General features: G+C 33.9%; 1 protein-coding gene across 3 annotated transcripts in view; it reads right to left on the bottom strand.

Annotated features, from left to right (window-relative positions):
* Positions 1–12,424, bottom strand: part of rap1gap2a (RAP1 GTPase activating protein 2a) — a 97,856-nt gene that overhangs the window by 66,994 nt on the left and 18,438 nt on the right. The window contains exons 1-2 of one of the 3 annotated variants that reach the window (XM_058799096.1): positions 11,069–11,173; positions 7,824–7,859 (exon numbers count right to left, since the gene is read on the bottom strand). In XM_058799096.1, coding sequence (XP_058655079.1) covers positions 7,824–7,859; positions 11,069–11,112 — 80 coding nt within the window. In that variant the 5' untranslated portion in view covers positions 11,113–11,173. Of the gene's footprint in view, positions 1–7,823; positions 7,860–11,068; positions 11,174–12,424 lie in introns of those variants that run through there. The other 2 variants (XM_058799097.1, XM_058799099.1) reach the window with 2 other exon arrangements.

Below are 12,424 nucleotides of genomic sequence, written 5' to 3'. Positions count from 1 at the left end.
TGTACATTTAAGTGATGATGATGATGATAATAATAATAATAATAATTATTATTATTAATGGAAACAAACTATAGTAATTTACTATGTACGTTTAATGACCTAATAATAATGATATAAAATAATAATAATAATAATGTAAACAAAACGGGTTGCAAACATCTTGTCAAACTACAGTCATTTATTTTGTACAGTTAAATTACATACTACTACTACTACTACTACTAATAATAATAATAATAATAGGGCCAAAATAGGTTGCAAACAGCTTGTCAAACTACAGTAATTTACTTTGCACAGTTAAATTGCATAATAATAATAATAATAATAATAATAATAATAGGGCCAAAATGGGTTGCAAACAGCTTGTCAAACTACAGTAATTTACTTTGCACAGTTAAATTGCATAATAATAATAATAGGGCCAAAATGGGTTGCAAACAGCTTGTCAAACCACAGTAATTTACTTTGCACAGTTAAATTGCATAATAATAATAATAGGGCCAAAATGGGTTGGCAAACAGCTTGTCAAACTACAGTAATTTACTTTGCACAGTTAAATTGCATAATAATAATAATAATAAGGCCAAAACAGGTTGCAAACAGCTTGCCAAACTACAGTAATTTATTTTGAACAGTTAAATTACATAATAATAATTAGAGGTCGACTGATAGTGGATTTTACCGATAGCTAGGTTGGACCACACTGGCCGATACCGATTAATCAACCGATAGTTTTCAAAATGGATACTGAAAGAGAGCTAGAGCTTTACTATTAAAAAAAAAAAAAAAAAAAAGCAGCAACAGTACTGAACCATACTTTGTAAATGACTAAAAATATTAATATTATTTACTATATTGATCATTAAAGTTATTTCATAGTTTGCTAATGTTAAAAGAAGAAACTTTAACATTTAAAAATGTAGCCTATTAGTAGCTAAAAGTGAATGTTGAAATGAACACACTCTAACAAGGAACAATACTTCTACAGTTTTCATTAATACTATGAATGGACTCTTATTGTTAAGTGTTACCACTTAATTTAAACAGTCATGCTTAAAGATGGCCATCTTTAAATACCTACACAAGGCCATAGCATTAAAGTTACATGCATATGGAATATTGTATGTGTACTCACACACTTTATTTGCATCTATTTTTTAACACTTGATAATTATCTAATCCAAAAAAAAAAAAGTTGTGGCAATTAACTATCGGTGCTGATTAATCGGCAAAACCGATGAATCGGTCGACCTCTAATAATAATAATAATAATAATATTAATAGTAGTAGTAGTAGTAATAGTAGTAGTAGTAGTAATAATAATAATAATAATAATAATAGGGCCAAAATGGGTTGCAAACAGCTTGCCAAACTACAGTAATTTATTTTGTACAGTTAAATTACATAATAATAATAATAATAATAATAGGGCCAAAATGGGTTGTAAACATCTTGTCAAACTACAGTAATTTACTTTGCACAGTTAAATTGCATAATAATAATAATAATAATAGGGCCAAAATGGGTTGTAAACATCTTGTCAAACTACAGTAATTTACTTTGCACAGTTAAATTGCATAATAATAATAATAATAATAATAATAGTAGTAGTAGTAGTAGTAGTAGTAATAATAGTAATAATAATAATAATAATAATAAGGCCAAAACAGGTTGCAAACAGCTTGCCAAACTACAGTAATTTATTTTTACAGTTAAATTACATAATAATAATAGGGCCAAAATGGGTTGCAAACAGCTTGCCAAACTACAGTAATTTACTTTGCACAGTTAAATTGCATAATAATAATAATAATAATAATAATAATAATAATAATAAGAGGGCCAAAATGGGTTGCAAACAGCTTGTCAAACTACAGTAAATTATTTTGTACAGTTAAATTACATAATAATAATAATAATAATAATAGTAGTAGTAGTAATAATAATAATAATAATAATAATAATAACAGTAGTAGTAGTAGTAGTAGTAGTAATAATAGTAATAATAATAATAATAGGGCCAAAATGGGTTGCAAACAGCTTGTCAAACTACAGTAATTTACTTTGCACAGTTAAATTGCATAATAATAATAATAGGGCCAAAACGGGTTGCAAACAGCTTGCCAAACTACAGTAATTTATTTTGTACAGTTAAATTACATAATAATAATAATAATAATAATAGGGCCAAAATGGGTTGCAAACAGCTTGTCAAACTACAGTAATTTACTTCGCACAGTTAAATTGCATAATAATAATAATAATAATAATAATAAGGCCAAAACAGGTTGCAAACAGCTTGCCAAACTACAGTAAATTATTTTGTACAGTTAAATTACATAATAATAATAGAAATAATAATAGTAGTAGTAGTAGTAGTAGTAGTAATAATAGTAATAATAATAATAATAATAATAATAAGGCCAAAACAGGTTGCAAACAGCTTGCCAAACTACAGTAATTTATTTTTTACAGTTAAATGACATAATAATAATAGGGCCAAAATGGGTTGCAAACAGCTTGCCAAACTACAGTAATTTACTTTGCACAGTTAAATTGCATAATAATAATAATAATAATAATAATAATAATAATAAGAGGGCCAAAATGGGTTGCAAACAGCTTGTCAAACTACAGTAAATTATTTTGTACAGTTAAATTACATAATAATAATAATAATAATAATAGTAGTAGTAGTAATAATAATAATAATAATAATAATAATAACAGTAGTAGTAGTAGTAGTAGTAGTAATAATAGTAATAATAATAATAATAATAGGGCCAAAATGGGTTGCAAACAGCTTGTCAAACTACAGTAATTTACTTTGCACAGTTAAATTGCATAATAATAATAATAGGGCCAAAAACGGGTTGCTAACAGCTTGCCAAACTACAGTAATTTATTTTGTACAGTTAAATTACATAATAATAATAATAATAATAATAATAGGGCCAAAACAGCTTGCAAACAGCTTGTCAAACTACAGTAATTTATTTTGTACAGTTAAATGACATAATAATAATAATAATAATAATAATAGTAGTAGTAGTAGTAATAATAATAGGGCCAAAATGGGTTGCAAACAGCTTGTCAATCTACAGTAATTTACTTTGCACAGTTAAATTGCATAATAATAATAATAATAATAATAGTAGTAGTAGTAGTAATAATAATAATAATAATAATAATGTGACCAAAATGTGTTGCAAACAATTATTCAAACTGCAGAATTTTTTTATGTTTAAATCCTTTAAATGACAATAATAATAATAATGGTAATATGGTAGTAATAATAATAACAATTACAATTATATAAGTCTCCAGGCTTTGGGACATCAGCTCATTTATGCTTGAGTTTCAACAGATATGCGAATAACAGGACGTCACGGGAGACTTAGACCACCGAGATGAATTCAAAACAAAAGCTGACTGACAGTTCACCCGGTGAGTGTCACATCCCAGAAGCGTTATGTGGGATTTATTCATGCAATATCACTTTAACCCGCCACATCTCAAGGACATTCGGCCCTTATGTGAAATCAATCAAGGTGAAAAAGACATACTAAGAGGATCAAAGCTAAACGCTCCTTTCGAGATCTCCGCTCTGGCCCACCGGAGGTCTCTGTTACCCACCTCTTCAGGCAGGAGAGGAGCATGAGCCATCATCCCAGTGGGCTCTCGGCTTCTTTATGGCCCTTAAAAGCCCCATTAAAATCAAGCTGCCAGATGGCGCCCTTATCAGAGCCGTCAGAATGCTGCAATGGGGGCAGAGTAGTAAATATTTGTCAGGAGACGAGGGCAGCTGCTTCTGAAGACAGATTTGTGGAGGAGGAGTTGTCGTACACGAGTCCGCAACACTGCACGAAATTCTCGGACAGATTTTGGCAGCCGACGTGTGTTTGTGTGAGAGAGAGAGGGAAAAGTTGGAGGTGAAGAGAAATAATAATTCTACTGTTGGTGATAATCATTAAGCATCTGTGGCTGTGGGTCTAATAACAATAACACAAGCTGTTCTGGCCAAAGCCATTCCAAATGCCAGTGTCATCCATAACAGCTGAACCAAAACATCCCAGAGCCAAACTTCAGCGCTGTCAATCAGCACCAGGTGTTTCATAGCTAATGATGAACAATGACGCTTTCGTCATGTTTGTTTTTCTCGTAGCAACAAGCGCTCTCGTCGGCTGGAATGTTGTACTGTCTCTGATGTATTGCTACTCCATTGTCATGACCGTAGCCCACGAGACTGTCACGCTGTCAACATGCTGAGCCTTACTCCTCACCGCCCACAAATGTAGTGACCCTCTTTCATAAAGACATGCTTTAAAAAATGAAGACAATGAGACGAGACTATTGCAAATAACCAAACAGTCAAAACTGACAATATTTACACTCTTTATGTACATTCCTAGTCTTATTGTGAACAATTCATCTAAACAAAACAATAACTAAAACAACTTTCCTTTTTCAACTGATGTCACTTACTGTATATCATAACTGTATAATGTTAACCAGTAGCTAAATAGCTTTTTTGCTCTGTTTTAGCACACTCACATTTAGTTGAGGCATAATAACACCAACTTTTAACACCCACAATCTAATCAATCCCCAATGGCTACATTCAAGTCTTATCCTTTTTTTTTTGCATTGCATTGCATTGCATTGCATAACAAAACTGCATAAACAAACAAAAACAAAAAAAATAACATTATGGAAACAAAATGGGTTACAAACAGCTATTCAAACTGTAGCAATTTATTTTGTATTTAAATCATTAAAATGAAAATAATAATAACCTTTATAATTTTATTTCAATAATATTAGCAAAAACAATATGACATTATTCAAACTAAGTATTATTATTATTAATAAAACAATAATAATTATTTTATAATAATTATTATAAATAATAATAGTAAATTATTATAAATAATTTATAATAATAATAATAAGTATGAAAGTAACTTTGGAAAAAAGTATATTAACAAATATAAACAATGTCTTCCTGGCAAAGCAGAAACATTCAAGAACATTGCCCTCTGGAGGACAATTACTAAAAAAACCCTGCATAATACCTGCATCTCTACTGCCCTCTAGTGCCAAACAAGCTCGGTGATTATTAATTTATGCAAGTGTATGCAAATTAAGTTAACCCTGTTCCCATAAATCCCTACAAAAAGGTCAAAGTTGGCAACTAGACACAAAACAGGTTATTTTAGTAAATAAACAGATTCCAAATGCATAGAAACTATTGAGCAAAACAAGTGAGATTTGTGTACATATCCATGAATAAATGATTTATAGATACACTCATTAATATGTTGCATTAAATATGCAAAGAAAAATATAGCAGAAGGTCAGAGCAGAAGGAAATTTATGCTCCTTGACATTTAACATTTTCATACGAGAGCAAACTCATCTCCATACCGTCTGGAGTCGTGTGTGTTGTTGCTCTCAGTCTCTGTTCAGTGTAATGGGTAATTGTGGGTCTATGCCTCTAATTGCCTCCTGTAGGACTACAGGCATAATCGAGACAGCTGCAGATGTGGCTGGAGACACAGCGCCATCCCAGAAGAGCAGTCAAACTGATCTCAGATCAGCCCCAACAGCAGCTCAGTCCCATACTCCCCTGTGATACATGCACAGTAACGACTCAGTCTGAGTGCTCCCAGTGGTCTTTTCAGTCTAAACAGCCCGTATCAAGTCTATAGTCTCACAAGCAGCAGGTTTCAGGAGAAGGTTGCTGACCCACTACCAAATTAGCTTATAGATAAAGGACAACAGTCTTTCAGAGTCACTTAACGTCACTGCTGTCGGCCATTCACAGCATCCCTGTAGAACAGGCTGTTGAGTCCAATATTAGATCGTTATGGAGGGAGATAATTAAATCACGGTAGTGGGGATGTGATTGTTTGTGACAGCTGAAAACAGCTCTTCAGGCGGTGTCTTATTTAGGTGTCAGACCTTTTACCTCCAGCCTTGTATTAAGACAGCAATCTAATGTAACTTAATTCCCTGTTAAACTGGGCATTTATGGTTTAAACTTGTTTTTTTTAAACCATTAAGCCCCTTTACATTTTATAACAAGAAAAAAGGACAATCACACTGATCAAAACTGCATTGAAAATGGAAATAAACTATAATAAATAAATAAATAAACTTAAATATCTCAACTGAATCTCCTAGGTACCGTAGCTAGAATATTAAATAGAGATAAATTGGAGACTTTTAACTTAATTAAAATGCCTCCTCTAGAGATTCAGGAGAGATTTCAAGATTGTTATATGGTGTTCTCAGGTTACTTGCCAAGATAGTCTGCCAAGATTCTTCCAAGATTAAATTATCTATCCTATATGCAATCTACATTAATTTTACAGCTCTTACTGTGTCAACAGCCTATGTTATTTCTGAGATTTAGGAGAAACTTTTTTTTTTTTTTTTTGAAAGAAGTCTCTTATGCTCAGCAAGGCTGCATTTATCTGATCAGAAAATAAGAAAAAACAATAATATCGTAAAAAATATTATTACAATGAAAAAAAAATTATATTGTAATATATTTTAAATTGTATTTTTTTCCTATGTTGGCAAAGCTGAATTTTCAACAGCCAGTGTTACAAGGAAACGTCAGGAAACGTTTCGTATTAACAATGTTGAAAATAGTTGTGCTACTAAATATTTCTTGTGGAACAGTGATACTTTTCTCAGGATTCTTTGATGAATGGAAAGTTCAAAAGAGCAGCATTTGTTTAAAACTAAAAAATTTTTGTAACATTATAAATGTCTTTCCCATCACTTTTGATTAATTTAATGTGTATCTATCTATCTGTAATAGTATAAAAACAGACCCTCTTAAATCAAAACACTCTGAATTCAAATGCAACACAAAATACTCAAAACTCAGCAGAAAACTTTTGGAAAACCAGAACCGAAACCCAGAAAAACTCACCAGATTTTGCGAGGCATCTTACGCGGTAAAAGGTGCACCCAAAATACGCTGCTCTCTCCCACTCCGTCTCTCTCTATTTCTGTCTCTCCCTCTCTGTCCTTCCATTTCTAAAGCATAGTCACATAACACTAAGCTTTATTACATAAACAAAAGCACCTGCATAAACAGGCACACACACAGGGCCTGATTATGCCGTTCCTCTAATGTGGCTCTGTCCTTCATGTGGAGAGTGCCGACCATTCACTTTGTAGTTACAGATGCGATGGAGGGGTGGAAATCATTGGTTAGATTCTGCCCCGCAAAGCGCAGCCTTACATAGACAACCAACCCGGATACACTGACCTGTTCTTACACACACACACATTTTTTAATGGTCCTGGCTTTGTAAACTCATTTCCATGGCTACCAATATAAATAGTAAGCAGCGACGTCAGGGATATTTATTCATGACTGCAAAACACACAAAATAGAACACAAAAAGAAATATGACGTGACAAAATCTGAACATATAAATGTGAGCATGTCCTCGCACACACACATACACAAAGGCCACCTGTGCTACTCCACAGCAGGGGACTTTGATGTCCGTTCGATTCTGTCTATACCAAGCTCACGATTATTGCCTCCACTCCTCCGCTCGCCTCTCTTTCATCCCCGTCCCTCCCCGCCAGACAGGCTGATAGACACTTGAAGGTTGAGACGGTCACACAGAACAGACATGTGTGAAGATCTCTTTCAATGGGGACGGAGAGTGAAATGATTGCTGGATCAATGGTGTATTGATTGAATAATCAGGTGTGGCATTACGACTTACGATTTAGATGGATCATGATTTTTCAACACACACACACACACACACACACACACACAGACTCACCGGGTTCTCAGGGCAGCAATGCCGGACTTGTCAATCCTGCAGAGCAGGAGGGAAAAAGAAAGAGAAAGAAAAATTAATCAATAAAAAATAAAAATAAAAGACCAAAATCAAAGACAAAAAAAACAGCTGACAATTAGATGCATGCCGTGTGAACACTTGAACCTGATTTTAAAGCAGAAAATTCATACAATGTTCCAGACAAATGGGAATGCTGCCATTATTTATAATTAATAAGCCATAAAACTATAATAAATTGTCATATAGTCGTTTCATACAAAGTATTTTTAAGGCCACTTCTAATAATAAAAGAGTCTTTAAAAAAAAATGTTTTTTTTTAACATCATTTGGCCTAATTCTGCCATAATTTATCCCATTTTCATTATTATTATTATTATTTTTATTCAAACCTGTGTGATGCTTACTAGGGGTATCAAGCTCAAAATGACAAAACAAAAAAACAAAAAAAAACACTATACAAGTATCATAGAAGTGGTTTGCAAGACTCATTACTATATTCTAAGTCTTTTAAAGTTGTATGACAGTTTTGTGTAATAAACAGACTGAAATTTGTGTCATTATTTACTAAAAACGTTGGTGAGAAAAATGCTCTTAGCTCTCCTGATGTTCTGGAAAACAGCAGGATGAACATCTTTCAGAAATTGCTTTTGAGTCTCACTGAAGAAAGTCTGTCATATGGGTTTAGAACAACGACTGGGAAGTAATGATGTCTGAATTTTAGGTGAACTACATCTTGAAACATTATAGAGCTGTAATTTACAGGTTAGCAAACATGCACTAAACACAAGTGCATAAGGCAGAAGCTCCCCATCAGCTATTATAATAAGTTGAAATAAAATAAAATAACTTTAAAAAATAAAATAAAAATAAATTTTAATACTCTCGTTCTTATTCAAATCCACTTTTTGAGAGTATGAAATGTTTATTGTGCATGCAGATCTGATGAAATGGTCTGACTACATGATCTGAAAAGGATGAGTTTAGTTCTGTTCAATTTGTTTCTCTGTTCTAATTTCTTGAATTTTTCCTAATTCTACTGAGGCCTAATTACTGCTATTAGGCCTGATGTGGAGAACAGCATGAGGTTTATCATTTCAGCTAAATGAGTGATGAGCCAAACACACGCTGGTAATTTGCCGGCACCATGGAGAAAGTGTTTATATTTCTGTCTCACATGCAAAAAAACACTTCAGAACTACATCAACATATCCCTGAGGAGGTTCAGAGAACCGTCTGCATAGACTGAGGACATTTCTAACATTTTGCCCATTTGAATGTGTGAACATTTACAGCCCAATGACAAAACTGCGATGTTCCATTCCAGTCAACTTTAAATCATTCACCTTTAAGCAATAACACACACACAACTGGATACATTAGCATACAAAAGACTTATTAATTTTCTCTAAAAAACAGTCCATGTGCCTTAAATTAGCTTCCCTATCTATCAACCCATAGCTGAAGCGACTAAATGTAGATGAATGTGTATATTAATAAACCAAGCCAGCGACCCTCACAGCAGAAGGCAAAAAGAAACCAGTTCTGCAAGATTGTTTATTTGATTGTGTTTTGATTATCTGTCTCATCGAAACGTGCTCTCTACAATGAAATTCATATTAAGCTCAGTACAGCCAGTGACGCTGATGCAAGTAAAGGTGTGAGATATGAAAGCTGGTATCGTCACGGTCCCAGTCGTGATGCAGTCATCTAATCAGTGTGTATTGTCAGATATGGCAAGCTTTGTCGCTGCCCGTCACTATCAGAGCATCAGCACCGGCCATCCACACAGCCACAGGGTGCACCACCATTAAAACCACAACAATCTGAACGCTCGTGATGGACTGCAGCTGCATTAACATGTAAACAACTGATGCTATAAAGGTTGGTGTCAATTTCTGTTAATTTAAGATTCATTTCTGTTCATTTAAGATTGATCACCTCCTTCTTTCCCGCCGCCGTTTCCATTTTTATTTCCCTCACCTCAAAAGAAAATTTCTGTCTATTATTTAGCTTCAAGTCTATAGATTATTCCCTCAGATTCAACGTTTTGCAGAGTTCATTTACTGAAGAAGATGTTGTGAATATCTCATACTGCACCTGTTTGAAGAGCTGAAGCATAAAACATACATTCTGATATGTCAAAATAATATTACAAATAATAATAATTGGGTTGTTAGGAGAAAGAGTGAAAAAGTTTGATATTTCATAGCAAGAACAAAATAACAATAGACAATAAATATTTAAACGCAGCAGTTTGCGATTTATTAGCATGCGGGATGTTAGCTACTGATTGTTTGTGTCTGCTGTTAATGTGAAAGAAAAGAATACTTTTGTTCAGCAAGGATGCAGTAAACTTCAAGTTCTTCAAGTTTTTTAAACTTTCTATTCATCAAAGTCTCACGGTTTCCACAAAAATATTAGGCAGCACAACTGTTTTCAACAATGATAATAAGAAATCAGCATATTATACTGATTTCTGAAGGATCATGTGAAACTGAAAACTGGAGTAATGGCTGCTGAAAATTCTGCTTTGCCATCACAGGAATAAATTACATTTTAAAATATATTACAATAGTAATTAGTAAGTTATTTAAAATTGTAATAATATTTTGCAATCTTACTGTTTCAATTGCATTTTTAAATGGTATTTGAACAGTAGCTTATGTGCATATATACATGTACATGTCTGCTGTTTTCTAATCAAACAGTCTTTCTTTTCTAAAAATAAATCTCTATTATGCACACAAAATAAGCCTGACAGCAACTGAAATGATTTTCAATTTCTTTTTCTTTTTTTTTCTACCTTGTAAAGAAACCATCAGCCTTAAGATCAATACAAGTTGATTTTCACCTTTTATAAAGACTGCAGATACTTTAAAAGATCTATTAAAAAATAAATTAAAGAAAAAATCTTTTACTAGATGGACACTTTTGCCTTGCCTGATGCTGTACTCTCCCAAAACATCTTGAGAAATATCTAAATTGAAATCTCTGAAATGTATTATGAAAAAGGAAATATGACAGTGTACAATTTACCATCTTCCTAGAAAGCATGTAAAATCATACATATCTGAAGGATTATACGCAGGGTTTTCTATTAGCAGAAAACCCCCAGCTCATTCTATACCTTAAATGAACTCAAATGCACTGAGCTCAACTGTACTTTACTGAAGCACTTTTTTGAGTCATAGCTTGAGGCCAGAGGGAAACAAAAAAAAGTATCCTACCATCCAAAGCCCCCAAATGACACACTTCTTTTCCGCCTGTACATGCTGACCACGCCACTTTCTTTCTCTTTCGCTGTCAGCGACGGACAGAAGACTTCTCATCTCTTTCCTCTCTTTTAGGTGAGGCCACCAGGGACAAGAGGGACAAGAGGGGAGGAAACTAATGCCTCCTCCTACCTGTTTCCCAGCCCTAACCGCCCACCCTTCTCCACTTCACCTCCCTCTATATTTTATAAATGTGTCTGTGTCTGGCTTTTTAGGTCACACCAGCTACTCATTATTTCCAGCAAAGTAGTAGCACAGGAAATACAGAGCCAATTATGTAGTGACTTCTAACCAATTGGTCCCAAGGTGATTTTTTAGTGGGTTTCATGATGCCATTTCCCTTCAAGTTCACACAAGTTTAAACATCTAATATTTACCCCAATATCACTCCTGCTTGTGTGAAATTGCTTACTATTCCAAAATTCATTGTTTAATTCAATGTATTACTTGCCATTTCTTTGTAGTTATTTGTAAAATTGTGCAATTTCTGAAAGAAATGGTTTAAAGTAAATCCATAATTTTGGACACTTGATGTTAAACACATCAAGTCAATTTTAAACTAGTATAAAGCATATATGGCAGCGTCTACACATAAAAACACTATCAAACACATGACGCATGATGCTAAACTCAAAGCGCACCTCTCTATTCATCAGTGTTGTTTATTGAACACAACACATTTTGTTCAGGTATAGTAGTGATGCATTTTGCTAATGAAAATAGATGTAACAGCTTGAAATCATTCATTTTCATTTCCTCATTCCCTAGACAGCTGGAAAGCTTTTTAAAATAAAGAGAGGACAAATCATGATCGCTGTGGACATGCACTTCTCTCCCGCACCCCTGCATTAACATCCGCTTCAATAATGATTAATGCTCGCCATGGCGGAACATCAATATATGAGGTAATCAGACAAGTATCACTTGAACTTTCCTCACCGGTTTTGTGATTCGTAACAAATGGAAAGGGTGAGATGTTTCATGGTGGGTCACAGGCATTGATTAAAAAAGGATTTGTTCACACACGCACACACATACAGGCAGCCGCACTCACACACAAATATGACAGACGTGATCTATCTAAGTGCATCGGACCCCAGCTAACAGCTGTAGCGTCATGGTAGACAGAATGCAGGCTGTCAACATTCGACAAATTCAAGGCTGTTCCCCGCGGCGTCAGAAGCTCATAAAGCGATGACTCAGCGTGGGTTGAAATAGCCTGATGCCCGATCTACTGAATCCTCGACTGTCTCTTGTTATTGACACATTTATGCAACACAGAGTTTGTGCATGACATGAATGAAATAGCTA

The sequence above is a fragment of the Onychostoma macrolepis genome, chromosome 15 (genome assembly GCF_012432095.1).
Source record: "Onychostoma macrolepis isolate SWU-2019 chromosome 15, ASM1243209v1, whole genome shotgun sequence".
Lineage (NCBI taxonomy): Eukaryota > Metazoa > Chordata > Actinopteri > Cypriniformes > Cyprinidae > Onychostoma > Onychostoma macrolepis.
Note: the sequence above shows the minus strand (reverse complement) of the source record. Positions and strands in the feature narration are given on the sequence as shown.